This window comes from Delphinapterus leucas, chromosome 11 (assembly GCF_059928025.1).
Source record: "Delphinapterus leucas isolate spDelLeu-1000000601 "Yukka" chromosome 11, BTC_Dleu_Yukka2, whole genome shotgun sequence".
Lineage (NCBI taxonomy): Eukaryota > Metazoa > Chordata > Mammalia > Artiodactyla > Monodontidae > Delphinapterus > Delphinapterus leucas.
In genome coordinates, this window is record NC_143139.1 from 59,924,537 (window position 1) to 59,946,406 (window position 21,870).

General features: G+C 39.0%; 1 protein-coding gene across 1 annotated transcript in view; it reads right to left on the reverse strand.

Annotated features, from left to right (window-relative positions):
* Nucleotides 1-1,106: 1,106 nt before the first annotated feature.
* CAPS2 (calcyphosine 2) overlaps nucleotides 1,107-21,870 on the reverse strand; it is a 39,989-nt gene continuing 19,225 nt past the window's right edge. The window contains 3 exon segments of the mRNA XM_089921587.1: nucleotides 1,107-1,977; nucleotides 18,074-18,172; nucleotides 20,128-20,245. Of these exon segments, the coding sequence (XP_089777713.1) occupies nucleotides 1,802-1,977; nucleotides 18,074-18,172; nucleotides 20,128-20,245 (393 nt within the window). The 3' untranslated portion in view covers nucleotides 1,107-1,801.

Below are 21,870 nucleotides of genomic sequence, written 5' to 3' on the forward strand. Positions count from 1 at the left end.
AGAAAATTCCTGCAAATAATCACATGAATATTTATATTCAGAGGGTGGAGGTTTATTGAAGAATATGCTGTTATATTAATATGTTAAATCCTGGAAGAATCTCCCCGTCCCCTTTTTTTTTTCCAATATGACAGCCTATACATTTTCTGATTATATTCACAGGAAAATATAACAATATTAAGAATAGATTTGTTAAGGAGAACTAAATAAAAATTAACCAATGAAAAATATTACATGCATATTGAACACCCAGAGTTATTAGTCATTTTAATGTAAAAACAATTTCTAGGGTTTAAAATGACTATAGTTGGATAAATGTTTCCAAGAAAAAGAATATGACTCAGAAATAGTGTTATAGACTTATTTGTGTCAAAACGTCTTCCAGCATATTGTTTTAATTACAATAACCTCATTGAAGAAGGAATAAAGAATTTAGCTAGAGAAAATAGCACTAAAATGTCCATGTATACTTTGTTTCTGATATTTCAGTAGAAAGTTTTAGTACCTCCTCGAATCTTGAAAAAGTACTACTTTAAATTTATGGGGCTCACGCACATCACATTTCTGATAATGTTGTCAAAATATGAAGTTATATGCCAAAATTCATATTCTACACAGTATGTATTTTCATTTTTGAACCACTTCTTATTTTGCTTGACACTATTTTTTATAGTTTGTTTTATCTTAATACATAAAATTTTAAATCATAAACTTGAAAATAACTCTATAAAGTTTTTTCTTTCTCTCTGCATTTCCAAAGAGATGTGAGGAACATAGAAGAATTTATAAAGAATGATTACATCTAACTGTTAAATAAGATCTATTTAGAAAAAAATGTTTCAGTTGTTTAGTATACCAAAAAGAGGTGTTATTTAGGATAGCATACATTCATTTTAGGACACAGATGAACTTTTTACATTTTGGTTAAGAATTACTAAATTATCCCTTAGTCCATACAAGTGATAACATACTTTTTGAGTTCTTTATTTAATATTCTAAGAAAATATTTCTCTCCCCATTTTGTATTGTTTCTAGTTAAATAATAATTCTGTGCAGGTAATAGGAATTGCAGTTAAAAACAGAATAAAATAACAAATAGAACTGGTCACCAGAATAATTACATTGTGCTCTATTGAACAAGCAATAGTACATGATTTGGAAGACAAGAATTCACAAGTCAGTGTTTAAATAAGCATTTGAGGGGTAAGCCTCCACCATTCTAAATATTTATGTACAGAAAACATCTATAATCACACTGCATGGAAAGTTTCTTTTGCATATCCTTTAATTCATTTAACATTTTCAGATGTTTGAAGCAAGCTGAACTATTTCAGTCTCATAGGCTTTGGGTCCAAGTCTAGTTCATCAAATTGGGAATGGTGGCAATTATATTTTGGGGAATGGGGAGCAAAAAAAATCAATGGACAAGAAACGTGGTTACTGTATAGCTGCTCACCTATTGTTTGATACAGATGTTACTTTTCTATGAAGGCTAATAAAATATGACCTACTAAAATAACTTGAATAATTACTTATTCAAAATAAGTAATAAATCAGAAAGACAGATCTTTATAAACTTATAAGCAGGCGAGCACTTGTATATGTGTGTGAGTATACACATACCCTTACATCTATCTTTCTGAATACCTCTCTTTCCAGGTTCAACTTTTTTGAGAAAACAACAACAAACAAACAGAATAATGAGAGCCCTAGAAAAATACATTCCAGTGTTTGATACTTTAAATTCAATTCATCTCTCCTTTAAAATGCTTAGTACTGATGGTATACTCATTTTAAAAAACTAGATCCCCCATGGAGTATGTAAGATATTAACAAAATCTTCATCATCTACTATCCCTATACTTAGACCTTCATAGTAATCTTCAAATTCACCATATGACACTTCATCAGACTTACTGCAGGCATCTTTCAGTGTTTCTGGAAAAGATGTTTTGATTTCTTCCTCTGTGGAATGTCCTGTAAAATAGTACTGACTATGAAACAATGTCCTTAAAAGTTCAATGAAATGGCTGATGATAATAAAGAAATACTTAAGTCACCTGATGAAATCTTTCCAACAATTTGAAATCTTATGTCAAACTGCCCTGCAATTTATTTAAACATTTTCTTGCATGAACTAGAATTTAATGGTGAGGACTTCAACACACATTTGAAGCATCTTTTAAAAGCGTCTGACAGGATGTGTCCTTATGTATAGGCAAAATAACAGTTACTACTGTAGATATTCTTGAATTTGTTAATGTTTTAGAGAACTCGGTTTCATTCCCATTAGAAATGAGGAAAGAAGAAAACAAGTAAATAGTTTCATGATTTATAGGCTGATAACACAGTAATGCAATGTGTTAAAGGCATTAGTTACTTTATGAAGCAGTTACTCATAACTGCAGCTAGAAAATATTACTGCAAACACAGGATTCAGAGGCCTATGAAAATCTTTGCTGGAAGAAATTTTACTTGATTAACTCATTCTATTTTTAATCTCTGACATTAAGTAGGCTATTTCCACTGGTCGGTTATACTAAATATGATTAAATTTTACCCATAGGAAGATGCTATTGAGAATCACATATGTAACAAAAAAAAATTGAATTCTTTAGTTTGTTATTTAAAGTGAGAACATAAAATATCTGATTCATCCTTTTTTTAAAATTCATTTGATTTTTTAATTTAGAAAAAGAACAATAAGCTATTTAAATAATACCTTTGATTATATTATGGCCAGTTAAAGGAAAGAGTGATCTCAGCTTAAATACTTTTTCCTTAGGGAGGAAATATTAGGATATTTTCTGTACCTTCAAATTTTGATAGACATATTTATGTTCATTATATGATAGCTCCATCCCTAGAGAAAGCCATTTCCTTATTCTGCCTTAAATCTTGAAGCATAAGCAGTTACAGTAAAACTAATTCAGAGAACTTGCACATGTAATTATGTATCCTCTAAATCTGTTCTGTTCTAACTCAATTTCATCACTATCTCCTCAACAGGAAATAAAAGTTAACCTCAATTATAAACATAAAAGAAAAAAATAAGTACAGATAATAGACCTCAGAATTTTTAAATTAAGAAGCTCTCCAGTTGCTGCTAACGTGTTTAAGAAGAAAGAGCTCCATGGCCGACCACTTACAGGAAAGAACTCATAGGGCTAAATAACTCATCCAGTATCACACAGACAGTAAATGGTTAAGCAGTGAATTACATGGATCTCTCTGATTGGAACTCCCACAGTTTTCCCATTAAACTTTGCAGTATCTCAGGAAGGGCCTCAGCCGTTTATAGTAAAAGAACATACTAAACTTTACTGTTTGGCTTCAAGATGGCGGAAGAGTAAGACGCGGAGCTCACCTTCCTGCCAACAAAAACATCAGAAATACAACTACATGTGGAACAACTCCTACAGAACACCTACTGAACGCTGGCAGAAGACCTCTGACCTCCCAAAAGGCAAGAAACTCCCCACGTACCTGGGTAGGGCAAAAGAAAAAACAGAGACAAGAATAGGGACAGGACCTGCACCAGTGGGAGGGAACTGTGAAGGAGGAAAGATTTCCACCCAGTAGGAAGGCCCTTCGCTGGCGGAGACTGCGGGTGGCAGAGGGGGAAAGCTTAGGAGCCGAGGAGGAGAGCACAGCAACAGGGGTGTGGAGGGCAAAGCGGGGAGATGTCCGCACAGAGGATCAGGGCCGACCGGCACTCACCAGCCCGAGAGGCTTGTCTGCTCACCCGCCGGAGCAGGTGGGGGCCGGGAGCTGAGGCTCGGGCTTCGGTCGTATAGCAGGGAGAGGACTGGGGTTGGCTGCATGAACACACCCTGAAGGGGGTTAGTGCGCCGCGGCTAGCCGGGAGGGAGTCCGGGAAAAAGTCTGGAGCTACCGAAGCGGCAAGAGACTTTTTCTTGCCTCTTTGTTTCTTGGTGCGCGAGGAGAGGGGATTAAGAGCGCCGCTTAAAGGAGCCCCAGAGACGGGCGCGAGCCGCGGCTAAAAGCGCGGACCCCAGAGACAGGCATGAGACGCTAAGGCTGCTACTGCCGCCACCAAGAAGCCTGTGTGCGAGCACAGGTTACTATCCAGAGCACAGGATACTATCCACACCCCTCTTCCGGGGAGCCTGTGCAGCCCGCCACTGCCAGGGCCCCGTGATCCAGGGACAACTTCCCTGGGAGAACACACGGCGCGCCTCAGGCTAGTGCAACGTCACGCCGGCCTCTGCCTCAGCAGGCTCACCCCGCATCCGTACCCCTTCCTCCCTCCAGCCTGAGGGAGCCAGAGCCCCCAAAGCACCTGGTTCTTTAACCCCGTCCTGTCTGAGCGAGGAACAGACGCCCTCAGGCGACCTACACGCAGAGGCGGGGCCAAATCTAAAGCTGAGCCCCGGGAGCTGTGGGAACAAAGAAGAGAAAGGGAAATCTCTCCCAGCAGCCTCAGGAGCAGCGGATTAAATCTCCACAATCAACTTGATGTACCCTGCATCGGTGGAATACCTGAAGAGACAACGAATCATCACAAATTGAGGAGGTAGACTTTGGGAGCAATGATATATATATGTTTCCCCCTTTTTCTCTTTTTGTGAGTGTGTATGTGTATGCTTCTGTGTGTGATTTTGTCTGTATAGCTTTGCTTTTACCATTTGTCCTAGGGTTCTCTCTGTCCGTTTTTTTTTTTTTTTTTTACTTAAAATTTTTTTTCTTGATATTTATTTTTTATTTTAATAAATTTATTTTATTTTATTTTATCTTCTTTCTTTCTTTCTTTCTTTTCTCCCTTTTATTCTGAGCCATGTGGAGGACAGGCTCTTAGTGCTCCAGCTAGGCGCCAGGGCTGTGCCACTGAGGTGGGAGAGCCAAGTTCAGGACACTGGTCCACAAGAGACCTCCCAGCTCCACGTAATATCAAACGGCGAAAATCTCCCAGAGATCTCCATCTCAACGCCAAGACCCACCTCCACTCAACGACCAGCAAGCTACAGTGCAGGACACCCTATGCCAAACAACTAGCAAGACAGGAACACAACCCCATCCATTAGCACAGAGGCTGCCTAAAATCATAATAAGGCCACAGACACCCCAAAACACACCAGCAGACGTGGACCTGCCCACCAGATGGACAAAATCCAGCCTCCTCCAGCAGAACACAGGCACCAGTCCCCTCTACCAGGAAGCCTACACAACCCACTGAACCAACCTTAGCCACTGGGGACAGACAACAAAAACAATGGGAACTACGAACCTGCAGCCTGCGAACAGGAGACCCCAAACACAGTAAGTTAAGCAAAATGAGAAGACAGAGATATACACAGCAGATGAAGGAGCAAGTCAAAAACCCACCAGACCTAAAAAATGAAGAGGAAATAGGCAGTCTACCTGAAAAAGAATTCAGAATAATGATAGTAAAGATGATCTACAATCTTGGAATAGAATGGAGAAAATAAAAGAAACGTTTAACAAGGACCTAGAAGAACTAAAGAGCAAACAAACAGAGATGAAAAACACAATAAATGAAATTAAAAATTCTCTAGAAGGGATCAATAGCAGAATAATGGAGGCAGATGAATGGGTAAGTGACCTGGAAGATAAAATAGTGGAAATAACTACTGCAGAGCAGAATAAAGAAAAAAGAATGAAAAGAATTGAGGACAGTCTCAGAGACCTCTGGGGCAACATTAAATGCACCAACATTTGAATTATAGGGGTCCCAGAAGAAGAAGAGAAAAAGAAAGGGACTGAGAAAATATTTGAAGAGATTATAGTTGAAAACTTCCCTACTATGGGAAGGGAAATAGTTAATCAAGTCCAGGAAGAACAGAGAATCCCATACAGGATAAATGCAAGGAGAAACACGCCAAGACATATTAATGAAACTATCAAAAATTAAATACAAACAACAAATATTAAAAGCAGCAAGGGAAAAACAGCAAGTAACACATAAAGGAATCCCCATAAGGTTAACAGCTGAAAGGGAAAAACAGCAAGTAACACATAAGGGAATCCCCATAAGGATAACAGCTGATCTTTCAGCAGACACTCTGCAAGCCAGAAGGGAGTGGCAGGACATATTTAAAATGATGAAAGAGAAAAACCTACAACCAAGATTACTCTACCCAGCAAGGATCTCATTCAGATTTGATGGAGAAATTAAAACCTTTACAGACAAGCAAAAGCTAAGAGAATTCAGCACCACCAAACCAGCTTTACAACAAATGCTAAAGGAAGTTCTCTAGGCAGGAAACAAAAGAGAAGGAAAAGACCTACAATAGCAAACCGAAAACAATTAAGAAAATGGTCATAGGAACATACATATCGATAATTACCTTAAATGTAAATGGATTAAATGCTCCAACCAAAAGACATATACTGGCTGAATGAGTACAAAAACAAGACCCGTATATATGCTGTCTACCAGAAACCCACTTCAGACCTAGGGATACATACAGACTGAAAGTGAGGGGATGGAAAAAGATATTCCATGCAAATGGAAATCAAAAGAAAGCTGGAGTAGCAATTCTCATATCAGACAAAATAGACTTTAAAACAAAGACTATTACAAGAGACAAAGAAGGACACTACATAATGATCAAGGGATCAATCCAAGATGAGGAAATAGCAATTGTAAATACTTATGCACCCAACATAGGAGCACTTCAATATATAAGACAAATACTAAGAGCCATAAAAGGGGAAATCGACAGTAACACAATCATGGTAGGGGACTTTAACACCCCACTTTCACCAATGGACAGATCATCCAAGATGAAAATAAATAAGGAAACACAAGCTTTAAATGACACATTAAACAAGATGGACTTAATTGATATTTATAGGACATTCCATCCCAAAACAACAGAATACACATTCTTCTCAAGTGCTCATGGAACATTCTCGAGGATAGATCATATCTTGGGTCACAAACCAAGCCTTGGTAAGTTGAAGAAAATTGAAATCGTATCAAGTATCTTTTCTGACCACAATGCCATGTGACTAGATATCAATTACAGCAAAAAATCTGTAGGAAATACAAACACATAGAAACTAAACAACACACTACTTAAGAACCAAGAGATCACTGAAGAAATCAAAGAGTAAATCAAAAAATACCTAGAAACAAATGACAATGAAAACACAATAACTGAAAACCTATGGGATGCAGCAAGAGCAGTTCTAAGAGGGAAGTTCATAGCTATACCAGCCTACCTTGAGAAACAAGAAACATCTCAAATAAATAACCTAATCTTACACCCAAAGCAATTAGAGAAAGAAGAACAAAAAAAGCCCAAAGTTAGCAGAAGGAAAGAAATCATAAAGATCAGATCAGAAATAAATGAAAAAGAAATGAAGGAAACGGTAGCAAAGATCAATAAAACTAAAAGCTGGTTCTCTGAGAAGATAAATAAAATTCATAAATCATTAGCCAGACTTATCAAGAAAAAAAGGGAGAAGACTCAAATCAATAGAATTAGAAATGAAAAAGGAGAAGTAACAACTGACACTGCAGAAATACAAGGGATCATGAGAGATTACTAAAACCAACTATATGCCAATAAAATGGACAACCTGGAAGAAATGGACAAATTCTTAGAAATGCACAACCTTCTGAGAATGAACCAAGAAGAAATAGAAAATATGAACAGACCAATCACAAGCACTGAAATTGAAACTGTGATTAAAAATCTTCTAACAAACAAAAGCCCAGGACCAGATGGCTTCACAGGAGAAATCTATCAAACATTTACAGAAGAGGTAACACCTATCCTTCTCAAACTCTTCCAAAATATAGCAGAGGGAGGAACACGCCCAAACTCATTCTACGAGGCCACCAGCACTCTGATACCAAAACCAGAAAAGGATGTCACAAAGAAAGAAAACCACAGGCCAATATCACTTACGAACATAGATGCAGAAATCCTCAACAAAATACTAGTAAACAGAATCCAACAACACATTAAAAGGATCATACATTATGATCAAGTGGGTTTTATCCCAGGAATGCAAGGATTCTTCAATATATGCAAAGCAATCAACGTGATACACCATATTAAAAATTTGAAGGAGAAAAACCATATTATCATCTCAATAGATGCAGAGAAAGCTTTTGACAAAATTCAACACCCATTTATGATAAAAACCCTCCAGAAAGCAGGCATAGAGGGAACTTTCCTCAACATGATAAAGGCCATATATGACAAACCCACAGCCAACATCATACTCAATGGTGAAAAACTGAAAGCATTTCCACTAAGATCAGGAATGCCCACTCTCACCACTATTATTCAACATGGTTTTGGAAGTTTTAGTCACAGCAATCAGAGAAGAAAAAGATCTAAAAGGAATCCAAATTGGAAAAGAAGAAATAAAGCTGTCACTGTTTGCAGATGACATGATACTATACATAGAGAATCCTAAAGATGCTACTAGAAAACTACTACAGCTAATCAACGAAGTTGGTAAAGTAGCAGGATACAAAAGTAATGCACAGGGCTTCCCTGGTGGCGCAGTGGTTGAGAGTCCACCTGCTGATGCAGGAGACACAGGTTCGTGCCCCAGTCCAGGAAGATCCCACATGCCATGGAGTGGCTGGACCTGTGAGCCATGGCCGCTGAGCCTGCACATCCAGAGCCTGTGCTCCACAACGGGAGAGGCCACAACAGTGAGAGGCCCGCGTACCACAAAATTAAAAAAAAAAAAGCACAGAAATCTCTTGCATTCCTATACACCAATGGTGAAAAATATGAAAGTGAAAGTAAGAAAACACTTCCATTTACCATTGCAACAAAAAGAATAAAATATCTAGGAATAAACCTACCTAAGGAGACAAAAGACCTGTATGCAGAAAATTATACAACACAGATGAAAGAAATTAAAGATGATACAAATAGAAGGAGAGATATACCATGTTCTTGGATTGGAAGAATGAACATTGTGAAAATGACTCTACTACCCAAAGCAATCTACAGATTCAATGCAATCGCTATCAAACTACCACTGGCATTTTTCACAGAACTAGAACAGAAAATTTCACACTTTGTATGTTAACACAAAAGACCCCGAATAGCCAAAGCAATCTTGAGAAAGAAAAACGCAGGTGGAGGAATCAGGCTCCCTGACTTCAGACTATACTACAAAGCTAGAGTAATCAAGACAGTATGGTACTGGCACAAAAACAGAAATATAGATCAATGGAACAGGATGGAAAGCCCAGAGATAAACCCATGCACATATGGTCACCTTATCTTTGATAAAGGAGGCAAGAATATACAGTGGAGAAAAGACAGCCTCTTCAATAAGTGGTGCTGTGAAAACTGCTCAGACAGCTACATGGAAAATAATGAAATTAGAACACTCCCTAACACCATACACAAAAATAAACTGAAAATAGATTAAAGCCGTAAAGGTAAGGCCAGACACTATCAAACTCTTAGAGGAAAACCTAGGCAGGGGCTTCCCTGGTGGCGCAGTGGTTGAGAGTCTGCCTGACGATGCAGGGGACACGGGTTTGTGCCCTGGTCTGGGAAGATCCCACATGCCACAGAGCGGTGGGCCCGTGAACCATGGCTGCTGAGCCTGCGCGTCCGGAGCCTGTGCTCCACAACGGGAGAGGCCACAACAGTGAGAGGCCCGCATTCCGAAAGGAAAAAACAGAAAAAAACCAAAAACATAGGCAGAACACTCTATGACGTAAATCACAGCAAGATCCTTTTTGACCCACCTCCTAGAAAAATGGAAATAAAAACAAAAATAAACAAATGGGACCTATTGAAACTTAAAAGCTTTTGCACAGCAAAGGAAACCATGAACAAGACCAAAAGACAACCCTCAGAATGGGAGAAAATATTTGCAAATGAAGCAACTGACAAAGGATTAATCTCCAAAATTTACAAGCAGCTCGTATAGCTCAATATCAAAAACACAAACAACCCAAACCAAAAATGGGCAGAAGACCTAAATAGACATTTCTCCAAAGAAGATATACAGATTGCCAACACACACATGAAAGAATCCTCAACATCATTAATCATTAGAGAAATGCAAATCAAAACTAAGATATCATCTCACACCAGTCAGAATGGCCATCATCAAAAAATCTAGAAACAATAAATGCTGGAGAGGTTATGGAGAAAAGGGAACCCTCTTGCACTGTTGGTGGGAATGTAAATTGATACAGCCACTATGGAGAACAGTATGGAGGTTCCTTAAAAAACTAAAAATAGAACTACCATACGTCCCAGAAATCCCACTACTGGGCATATACCCTGAGAAAACCATAACTGAAAAAGAGTCATGTACCAAAATGTTCACTGCAGCTCTATTTACAATAGCCAGGACGTGGAAGCAACCTAATTGTCCATCAACAGGTGAATGGATAAAGAAGATGTGACACATATATACAGTGGAATAATACTCAGCCATAAAATGGAACGAAACGTGAGTTATTTGTAGTGAGGTGGATGGACCTAGAGACTGTCATACAGAGTGAAGTAAGTCAGAAAGAGAAAAACAAATACCATATGCTAACACAGATATATGGAATCTAAAAAAAAAAAAAGAAAAGAAAATGGTCAGAAGAACCTAGGGGCAAGAGGGGAATAAAGATGCAGACCTACTAGAGAATGGACTTGAGGATACGGGGAGGGGGAAGGGTAAGCTGGGACAAAGTGAGAGAGTGGCATGGACATATATACACTACCAAACGTAAAGTAGCTAGCTAATGGGAAGCAGCCGCAAAGCACAGGGAGATCAGCTCGGTGCTTTGTGACCACCTAGAGGGGTGGGATAGGGAGGGTGGGAGGGAGACGCGAGACGGAAGAGATATGGGGACATATGTATATGTATAACTGATTCACTTTGTTATAAAGCAGAAACTGACACACCATTGTAAAGCAATTATACTCTAATAAACATGTTAAAAAAAAAAAGAAGCTCTCACATTTCTGGCTTAAAAAATAATTATTTATTTCCTCACTTAATGGCCTCAAGTCCATGCTATGAATTAATATAATTTAAAGATATTACTTTGATTAACTCACATTTTAGAAATCTAATGTATTTTTTTTTAAACATCTTTATTGGTGTATAATTGCTTTACAATGGTGTGTTAGTTTCTGCTTTATAACAAAGTGAATCAGTTATACATATACATATGTTCCCATATGTCTTCCCTCTTGCGTCTCCCTCCCTCCCACTCTCCCTATCCCACCCCTCCAGGCTGTCACAAAGCACCGAGCTAATATCCCTGTGCCTTGCGGCTGCTTCCCCCTAGCTATCTACCTTACTACGTTTGTTAGTGTGTATATGTCCATGACTCTCTCTCGCCCTGTCAAAGCTCACCCTTCCCCCTCCCCATATCCTCAAGTCCGTTCTCCAGTAGGTCTGCGTCTTTATTCCTGTCTTACCCCTAGGTTCTTCATGACATTTTTTTCCCCCTTAAATTCCATATATATGTGTTAGCATACGGTATTTGTCTTTTTCTTTCTGACTTACTTCACTCTGTATGACAGACTCTAGGTCTATCCATCTCATTACAAATAGCTCAATTTCATTTCTTTTTAAGGCTGAGTAATATTCCATTGTATATATGTGCCACATCTTCTTTATCCATTCATCCGATGATGGGCGCTTAGGTTGTTTCCATCTCCGGGCTATTGTAAATAGAGCTGCAATGAACATTTTGGTACATGACTCTTTTTGAATTTTGGTTTCCTCAGGGTATATGCCCAGTAGTGGGATTGCTGGGTCATATGGTAATTCTATTTGTAGTTTTTTAAGGAACCTCCATACTGTTCTCCATAGTGGCTGAACCAATTCACATTCCCACCAACAGTGCAAGAGTGTTCCCTTTTCTCCACACCCTCTCCAGCATTTATTGTTTCTAGATTTTTTGATGATGGCCATTCTGACTGGTGTGAGATGATATCTCATTGTAGTTTTGATTTGCATTTCTCTAATGATTAATGATGTTGAGCATTCTTTCATGTGTTTGTTGGCATTCTGTATATCTTCTTTGGAGAAATGTCTATTTAGGTCTTCTGCCCATTTTTGGATTGGGTTGTTTGTTTTTTTGTTATTGAGCTGCATAAGCTGCTTGTAAATTTTGGAGATTAATCCTTTGTCATTTGCTTCATTTGCAAATATTTTCTCCCATTCTGAGGGTTGTCTTTTGGTCTTGATTATGGTTTCCTTTGCTGTGCAAAAGCTTTGAAGTTTCATTAGGTCCCATTTGTTTATTTTTGTTTTTATTTCCATTACTCTAGGAGGTGGGTCAGAACGGATCTTGCTGTGATTTATGTCATAGAGTGTTCTGCCTATGTTTTCCTCTAAGAGTTTGATAGTTTCTGGCCTTACATTTAGGTCTTTAATCCATTTTGAGCTTATTTTTGTGTATGGTGTTAGGGAGTGATCTAATCTCATACTTTTACAGGTAGCTGTCCAGTTTTCCCAGCACCACTTATTGAAGAGGCTGTCCTTTCTCCACTGTACATTCCTGCCACCTTTATCAAAGATAAGGTGTCCATATGTGCGTGGGTTTATCTCTGGGCTTTCTATCCTGTTTCATTGATCTATCTTTCTGTTTTTGTGCCAGTACCATACTGTCTTGATTACTGTAGCTTTGTAGTATAGTCTGAAGTCAGGGAGCCTGATTCCTCCAGCTCCTTTTTTCGTTCTCAAGATTGCTTTGGCTATTCGGGGTCTTTTGTGTTTCCATACAAATTGCGAAATTTTTTGTTCTAGTTCTGTGAAAAATGCCAGTGGTAGTTTGATAGGGATTGCATTGAATCTGTAGATTGCTTTGGGTAGTAGAGTCATTTTCACAATGTTGATTCTTCCCATCCAAGAACATGGTATATCTCTCCATCTATTTGTATCATCTTTAATTTCTTTCATCAGTGTCTTATAATTTTCTGCATACAGGTCTTTCGTCTCCTTAGGTAGGTTTATTCCTAGATATTTTATTCTTTTTGTTGCAATGGTAAATGGGAGTGTTTTCTTGATTTCACTTTCAGATTTTTCATCCTTAGTATATAGGAATGCCAGAGATTTCTGTGCATTAACTTTGTATCCTGCTACCTTACCAAATTCATTGATTAGCTCTAGTAGTTTTCTGGTAGCATCTTTAGGATTCTCTATGTATAGTATCATGTCATCTGCAAACAGTGACAGCTTTACTTCTTCTTTTCTGATTTGGATTCCTTTTATTTCCTTTTCTTCTCTGATTGCTGTGGCTAAAACTTCCAAAACTATGTTGAATAAGAGTGGTGAGAGTGGGCAACCTTGTCTTGTTCCTGATCTTAGTGGAAATGCTTTCAGTTTTTCACCATTGAGGATGATGTTTGCTGTGGGCTTGTCATATATGGCCTTTATTATGTTGAGGAAAGTTCCCTCTATGCCTACTTTCTGCAGGGTTTTTATCATAAATCGGTGTTGAATTTTGTCGAAAGCTTTCTCTGCATCTATTGAGATGATCATATGGTTTTTCTCCTTCAATTTGTTAATATGGTTTATCACATTGATAGATTTGCGTATATTGAAGAATCCTTGCATTCCTGGAATAAACCCCACTTGATCATGGTGTATGATCCTTTTAATGTGCTGTTGGATTCTGTTTGCTAGTATTTTGTTGAGGATTTTTGCATCTATGTTCATCAGTGATATTGGCCTGTAGTTTTCTTTCTTTGTGACATCCTTGTCTGGTTTTGGTATCAAGGTGATGGTGGCCTCGTAGAAGGAATTTGGGAGTGTTCCTCCCTCTGCTATATTTTGGAAGAGTTTGAGAAGGATAGGTGTTAGCTCTTCTCTAAACGTTTGATAGAATTCACCTGTGAAGCCATCTGGTCCTGGGCTTTTGTTTGTTGGAAGATTTTTAATCACAGTTTCAATTTCAGTGCTTGTGATTGGTCTGTTCATATTTTCTATTTCTTCCTGATTCAGTCTTGGCAGGTTGTGCATTTCTAAGAATTTGTCCATTTCTTCCAGATTGTCCATTTTATTGGCATAGAGTTGCTTGTAGTAATCTCTCATGATTTTTTTTATTTCTGCAGTGTCAGTTGTTACTTCTCCTTTTTCATTTCTAATTCTATTGATTTGAGTCTTCTCCCTTTTTTTCTTGATGAGTCTGGCTAGTGGTTTATCTATTTTGTTTATCTTCTCAAAGAACCAGCTTTTAGTTTTATTGATCTTTGCTATCGTTTCCTTCATTTCTTTTTCATTTATTTCAGATCTGATTTTTATGATTTCTTTCCTTCTGCTAGCTTTGGGGGTTTTTTGTTCTTCTTTCTCTAATTGCTTGAGGTGCAAGGTTAGGTTGTTTATTCGAGATGTTTCCTGCTTCTTAAGGTGGGCTTGTATTGCTATAAACTTCCCCCTTAGAACTGCTTTTGCTGCATCCCATAGGTTTTGGGTCGTTGTGTCTCCATTGTCATTTGTTTCTAGGTATTTTTTTATTTCCTCTTTGATTTCTTCAGTGATCACTTCATTATTAAGTAGTGTATTGTTTAGCCTCCATGTGTTTGTATTTTTTACAGATCTTTTCCTGTAATTGATATCTAGTCTCATGGCGTTGTGGTCAGAAAAGATACTTGATACAATTTCAATTTTCTTAAATTTACCAAGGCTTGATTTGTGACCCACGATATGATCTATCCTGGAGAATGTTCCATGAGCACTTGAGAAAAATGTGTATTCTGTTGTTTTTGGATGGAGTGTCCTATAAATATCAATTAAGTCCATCTTGTTTAATGTATCATTTAAAGCTTGTGTTTCCTTATTTATTTTCATTTTGGATGATCTGTCCATGGGTGAAAGTGGGGTGTTAAAGTCCCCTACTATGAATGTGTTACTGTCGATCTCCCCTTTTATGGCTGTTAGTATTTGCCTTATGTATTGAGGTGCTCCTATGTTGGGTGCATAAATATTTACAATTGTTATATCTTCTTCTTGGATCGATCCCTTGATCATTATGTAGTGTCCTTCTTTGTCTCTTGTAATAGTCCTTATTTTAAAGTCTATTTTGTCTGATATGAGAATTGCTACTCCAGCTTTCTTTTGGTTTCCATTTGCATGGAATATCTTTTTCCATCCCCTTATTTTCAGTCTGTATGTGTCTCTAGGTCTGAAGTGGGTCTCTTGTAGACAGCATATATAAGGGTCTTGTTTTTGTATCCATTCAGCCAATCTGTGTCTTTTGGTGGGAGCATTTAGTCCATTTACATTTAAGGTAATTATCGATATGTATGTTCCTATTCCCATTTTCTATATTGTTTTGGGTTCGTTATTATAGGTCTTTTCCTTCTCTTGTGTTCCTTGTCTAGAGAAGTTCCTTTAGCATTTGTTGTAAAGCTGGTTTGGTGGTGCTGAACTCTCTCAGCTTTTGCTTGTCTGTAAAGGTTTTAATTTCTCCATCAAATCTGAATGAGATCCTTGCTGGGTAGAGTAGTCTTGGTTGCAGGTTTTTCTCCTTCATCACTTTCAGTGTGTCCTGCCACTCCCTTCTGGCTTGTAGGGTTTCTGCTGAGAGATCAGCTGTTAACCTTATGGGGATTCCCTTGTGTGTTATTTGTTGTTTTTCCCTTGCTGCTTTTAATATGCTTTCTTTGTATTTAATTTTTGTCAGTTTGATTAATATGTGTCTTGGCGTATTTCTCCTTGTATTTATCCTGTATGGGACTCTCTGTGCTTCCTGGACTTGATTAACTATTTCCTTTCCCATATTAGGGAAGTTTTCAACTATAATCTCTTCAAATATTTTCTCAGTCCCTTTCTTTTTCTCTTCTTCTTCTGGAACCCCTATAATTCGAATGTTGGTGCGTTTAATGTTGTCCCAGAGGTCTCTGAGACTGTCCTCAGTTCTTTTCATTCTTTTTTCTTTATTCTGTTCTGCAGTAGTTATTTCCACTATTTTATCTTCCAGGTCACTTATCCGTTCTTCTGCCTCAGTTATTCTGTTATTGATCCCATCTAGAGTACTTTTAATTTCATTTATTGCGTTGTTCATCATTGCTTGTTTCATCTTTATTTCTTCTAGGTCCTTGTTAACTGTTTCTTGCATTTTGTCCATTCTACTTCCAAGATTTCGGATCATCCGTACTATCATTATTCTGAATTCTTTTTCAGGTAGACTGCCTATTTCCTCTTCATTTGTTAGGTCTGGTGCATTTTTATCTTGCTCCTTCATCTGCTGTGTGTTTTTCTGTCTTCTCATTTTGCTTATCTTACTGTGTTTGGGGTCTCCTTTTTGCAGGCTGCACGTTCGTAGTTCCCGTTGTTTTTGATGTCTGTCTCCAGTGGCTAAGGTTGTTTCAGTGGGTTGTGTAGGCTTCCTGGTGGAGGCGACTAGTGCCTGTGTTGTGGTGGATGAGGCTGGGTCTTGTCTCTTTAGTGGGCAGGTTCACGTCTGGTGGTGTGTTTTGGGGTGTCTGTGGCCTTATTATGATTTTAGGCAGCCTCTCTGCTAATGGGTGGGGTTGTGTTCCTGTTTTGCTAGTTGTTTGGCATAGGTTGTCTAGCACTGTGGCTTGCTGGTCGTTCAGTGAAGCTGGGTGCTGGTGTTATGATGGAGGTCTCTGGGAGATTTCCGCCGTTTAATATTATGTGGAGCTGGGAGGTCTCTTGTTGACCAGTGTCCTGAAGTTGGCTCTCCTACCTCAGAGGCAGAGCCCTGACTCCTGGCTGGAGCACCAAGAGCCTTTCATCCACACGGCCATTCACAAAAAGAGGAAAAGGGAAAAAAATCATAGATCTCGCTCCTAAATTCCACCTCTTCAATTTGGGATCATTCCTTGTCTATTCAGGTATTCCACAGATGCAGGGTATATCAAGTTGATTGTGGAGCTTTAATCCGCTGCTTCTGAGGCTGCTGGGAGAGATTTCCCTTTCTCTTCTTTGTTCTCACAGCTCACAGGAGCTCAGCTTTGGATTTGGCCCTGCCTCTGCGTGTAGGTCGCTGGAGGGCGTCTGTTTTTTGCTCAGACAGGACAGGGTTAAAGGAGCCGCTGATTCGGGGGCTCTGGCTCACTCAGGCCGGGGGTGGGGGGGGGAAGGAGGGGCGCTGCGTGCGGGGCGGGCCTGCGGCGTCAGAGGCGATGTGTCGTTGCGGCAGAGGCCGGCGTGACGTTGCACCAGCCTGAGGCGCGCCGTGCGTTCTCCTGGGAAAGTTGTCGCTGGTTCCCGGGAACCTGGCAGTGGCGGGCTGCACAGGCTCCGCGGGAGAGGGGTGTGGAGAGTGACCTGTGCTCGCACACAGGCCCCTTGGTGGCGGCAGCAGCAGCCTTAGCGTCTCATGCCCGTCTCTGGGGTCCGCGCTTTTAGCCGCGGCTCGCGCCCGTCTCTGGGGTTCGCGCTTTTAGCCGCGGCTCGCGCGCGTCTCTGGAGTTCCTTTAAGCAGCGCTCTTAAACCCCTCTCCTCGCGCACCAGGAAACAAAGAGGGAAGAAAAAGTCTCTTGCCTCTTCGGCAGGTGCAGGCTTTTCCCCGAACTCCCTCCCGGCTAGTCGTGGTGCACTAACCCCTTCAGGCTATGTTCAAGCCGCCAACCCCAGTCCTCTCCCTGCGCTCCGTCCAAAACCGAAACCCGAGCCTCAGCTCGCAGCCACGCCCGCCCCGGCGGGTGAGCAGACAAGCCTCTCGGGCTGGTGAGTGCCGGTCGGCACCGATCCTCTGTGCGGGAATCTCCCCGCTTTGCCCTCCGCACCCGTCGCTGTGCACTACTCCTCGGTCCCGAAGCTCCCCCCTCCGCCTCCCGCAGTCTCCGCCCGCGGAGGGGCTTCCTAGTGTGTGGAAACTTTTCCTCCTTCACAGCTCCCTCCCACTGGTGCAGGTTTCGTCCTTATTCTTTTGTCTCTGTTTTTTCTTTTTTTCCTTTTGCCCTACCCAGGTACGTGGGGAGTTTCTTGCCTTTTGGGAGGTCTGAGGTCTTCTGCCAGCCTTCAGTAGGTGTTCTGTAGGAGTTGTTCCACGTGTAGATGTATTTCTGGTGTATCCGTGGGGAGGAAGGCGATCTCTGCGTCTTACTCTTCCGCCATCTTCAAGGTCCCCCCCAAATCTAATGTATTTTGACTTGTAATGATTACCTGAAATTACTTAAGGATGCTTCTTTGCACAATAACATTTTCTTATGTCTATAACAGACGCACTGCCTGTTTTGTTAAAATCCATTTTCATAAAGGCCTAAATAAAGAGAGAAGTGTTATTTTTTTCTATGAAATCATTAGAACCTAATTTTCTATTCTGCAGTAGGTTATTTTTGACCTCTAAACAAGACAGTTTAAAGTACTAAACTGGTATATGAAGGAAGCATCATGAAAACAGGGAGGAAGATATTGGAGCAAGATATTAGGTAACCTGCACTTAAGGTGCACTACCACTTTCTAGCACCCTGACCTTGAGAAGGTAACTTAACCTCTGTTACCCTGGCTTTCCTCTTCTGCACACTGAGGAGTTGGGTAAAAGACCTCTCAGGTAACTTTCAGCTCTACGAATCACATGAAATTGATAAATGGCCAAGACAAATGACCAGGAGTATTTTGAGTCAGAAAGTAAACCTGCAAATATTCTAGTACTAAGATCAATGAGAAAGTTAAGTAATTCTTAAATGGGTTTTGTTACTCTATTTCCTGAAATTTAACACTACCTTTCGAAATGCTAGTTGTTTTATCACTCCTCTAATTCAATGCAATTCTGAGGATCATAAAATATATTTTATTGAGAAGAGGAGTGTGTCTATAGAAACATACAACTGACCAAAAGCACCATCCTTCATTTGCAGATGAGTCAAAACTAGAATCAAGTTTGTTTATTCACAATAATGTCACAGGTATGTGGTACCTGTTACGGGCTGAATTGCATCCTCCCCAAAATTCATATGTTGAAGCCCTAACCCCCAGTACCTCAGTGTGTGACTGCAGAAAAAGATAGAGCCTTTAAAGAGGTGATTAAGGTAAAATGAAATCATTAGGGTGGGCCCTAATCCAATATGACTGGTACCCTCATAAGAAGAGGAGATTAGGACACAGACAACACAGACTGAGGGATGCCCATGAGGACACAGGGAGAAGATAGCCAGTTAATTACAAGCCAAGGAAAGCAGCCTCAGGAGAAACCAAACCTAATGACACCTTGATCTTGGACTTCTAGCCTCCAGAATTGTGAGACAACAAATTTCTGTCGTGTAAGTCACCCAGCCTATGGTATTTGTGATGGTAGCCCTAGCAAACTAAGTCTACTTTTGTCCTCTATTCCCAGGACCAAGATTTATGAAGGAGACAACCCTCCAGTTTCTACTCCTGATACTCACGCCTATCACTAGGACATGTAAGGTAAAAATATATGCAAATTTATAAATATTATGTGATGAATTTTTTTAACATAAGGTTTTTATTTTGTCTTTTGGCCAGTAAAGATAAAGATTTTGACATTTTCTATTGGAGATTTGTACCCGATGTAATTGTTCATACTACCCTATTCACAATAGCTTTGTTTCAGTATTAGATAAATATACCTTTTATATTAGGTACATATACAAAAGAAAAAGAAAACTACATTGCTCAAAAGCATGCTCTAAAAATGGCTACCAGAACCTAAGTAATATCTTCTCTCCTACATAAGTCAGAGCTCCTGTTTTTAATTTACAATTTAACATGATCATTTTAATCTTCATTTTAACATTTAGCATGCATATTTAAAAAGTAGAGAAACGTGTTTTAGTCATCATCCTAAGATAATGTGCATTGAGCCTTGACACTGGGACAGCTATAATGCTCATAATTTTACATGTAATACCTTAGACCAGTTCTGTGAGATAAGAAACTGAGGCTTGGAAATATTTAATAATAGATATAGACATATAGCTATATGGAGCCAGCAATTTATGGAATTAGTAATTTGTGAACTGAAATTTAATTTCAGATTTTATTTTCCTTTTATAATATTTTCCTAAAACATAGGCATAAGTTATGTCGCTTTATACTGGGTAGATTTGTATGTGTGTGTTTGTGTTTTACTAAACCCAAAATACATTACAGGGAAAGGAATTTAAAATATTTTCAAAGGTAATTCATTAAAGATTTAAAAGAAAGAACCTAAAAATCTATTAAAAGTAACTATTTGAAAGATTACTTCGTTTCCTTTTGAACAAATGATTTTCTGTATTCATTCATTTCACCTATAACGGCATGCTTGAATTCTCTGTAATCAACCTTGCCATTGCCATAACCATTTAGAATTAGCCACAAAGACTCAAAATCCTAGAAATAATCACACAGAGACAACTGTTACACCTTTAAGTTATATATGGCTACAACAATAATCATCATAATAGCATTTTGTTGCATCTGTTGTAGCCCTAGACAAGGTAGTGGACTTAATAAGAAAATTCCAAAAAGTTACATATAAATCCAATCAAAGGCACTAAAAAAGCTTATTTAGAGGAACTCTGTAGTGGACAGTTCCATAAAGTTAAGAAACATTTAAGAGTGGCAATAAATCACAAATGTATCTTTTTTTTTTTTTTTTGAGGTACGTGGGCCTCTCACTGTTGTGGCCTCTCCCGTTGCGGAGCACAGGCTCCAGACGCGCAGGCTCAGCAACCATGGCTCACGGGCCCAGCCGCTCCGCGGCATGTGGGATCTTCCCGGACTGGGGCACGAACCCGCGTCCCCTGCATCAGCAGGCGGACTCTCAACCACTGCGCCACCAGGGAAGCCCCAAATGTATCTTTTTAAATTTATTTTTTTTCAATAAAAAATGCTTACCATTCACTTGAATTTGACCATTTCATTATCTTTAATGTATTATATCAGTGACAATTAAGAAGTCACTTCACTTACTGAAATGCCTCCAAAAGGCATTAAGATACTGACTGTACTTCTGCTAGTCTTCATACTTGAAAGTATAAGAGATTTGAATGACTCTAACAATTATTCCATGATTTACACTGAAAGGTGCTGTTTTGAGTAGATCCCTTATGCCAATTTATTCATTTCACCATTGCCACTTACTTCTTTGGCAAATGCACTATTTAATAGAGTATTCTATTCATAAAGTTCCTAACAACAAAAATACAGTATGAGATTTTCTTAAACTCAGGTAAATAGATTTTCAATATTTCAGTCAAGTAGTTAGCTTTAAATGAGAATATAAATAAAACGTCTAGCAAGGTGACTGACAAATAATGGTTACCCCCAAAATATTCTCTTCCGTTTCCTTCTAATTTTTTCAATTAAAATTTTAATAAGGAAACTTAAGACGCCCTGCCCCACCCCCCCACAGTTCTCAACAATCCATACATTTTTTTTGGTCTGTTGTAATGCCCTGTACATAAAAAGACTTTAAGGTCTATAAAATGAGCTTTTAAGAGTGAAAATGAGCTTAATCTTTAAAATCATACGTAATATGGATAGAAGATGAATTTGTTCACCCAACTCAAGGGATACTAGAATTAAAAGATAATGCTAGAAGCTTAAAAGAAACATTTTTCAAGAATTGAATAATTTACCAAAAGTTGCAACAAATTTATATAACTCTTTCTAAAATATGGTGCAGGATGGAAAATGATAATTCAGTTGAAAAAAAACTAAGGTATATTTATTGATAGTATCTCTATATAAATTAGGCTATTTAGGGGGCATACCAATTTTTTAAAATTTCAAATTAGTAAGAATGACTTTGCCTTCCCCCAAACTAGTGCCAGAATTAGACCCAGGTTGGTGATTCTTATGTTCTTGTTTTTGCTTCTCATTGCATGGGCAGTCTCCAGTGATATTATAGAGGAAAAGAAAAAACAGGGTATAAGACACCACATCTTTCTAATTTTCTATTGCTGTTTTATTACTATTATTATTATTATTAATGCAAGGAAGAGATGAAGTTA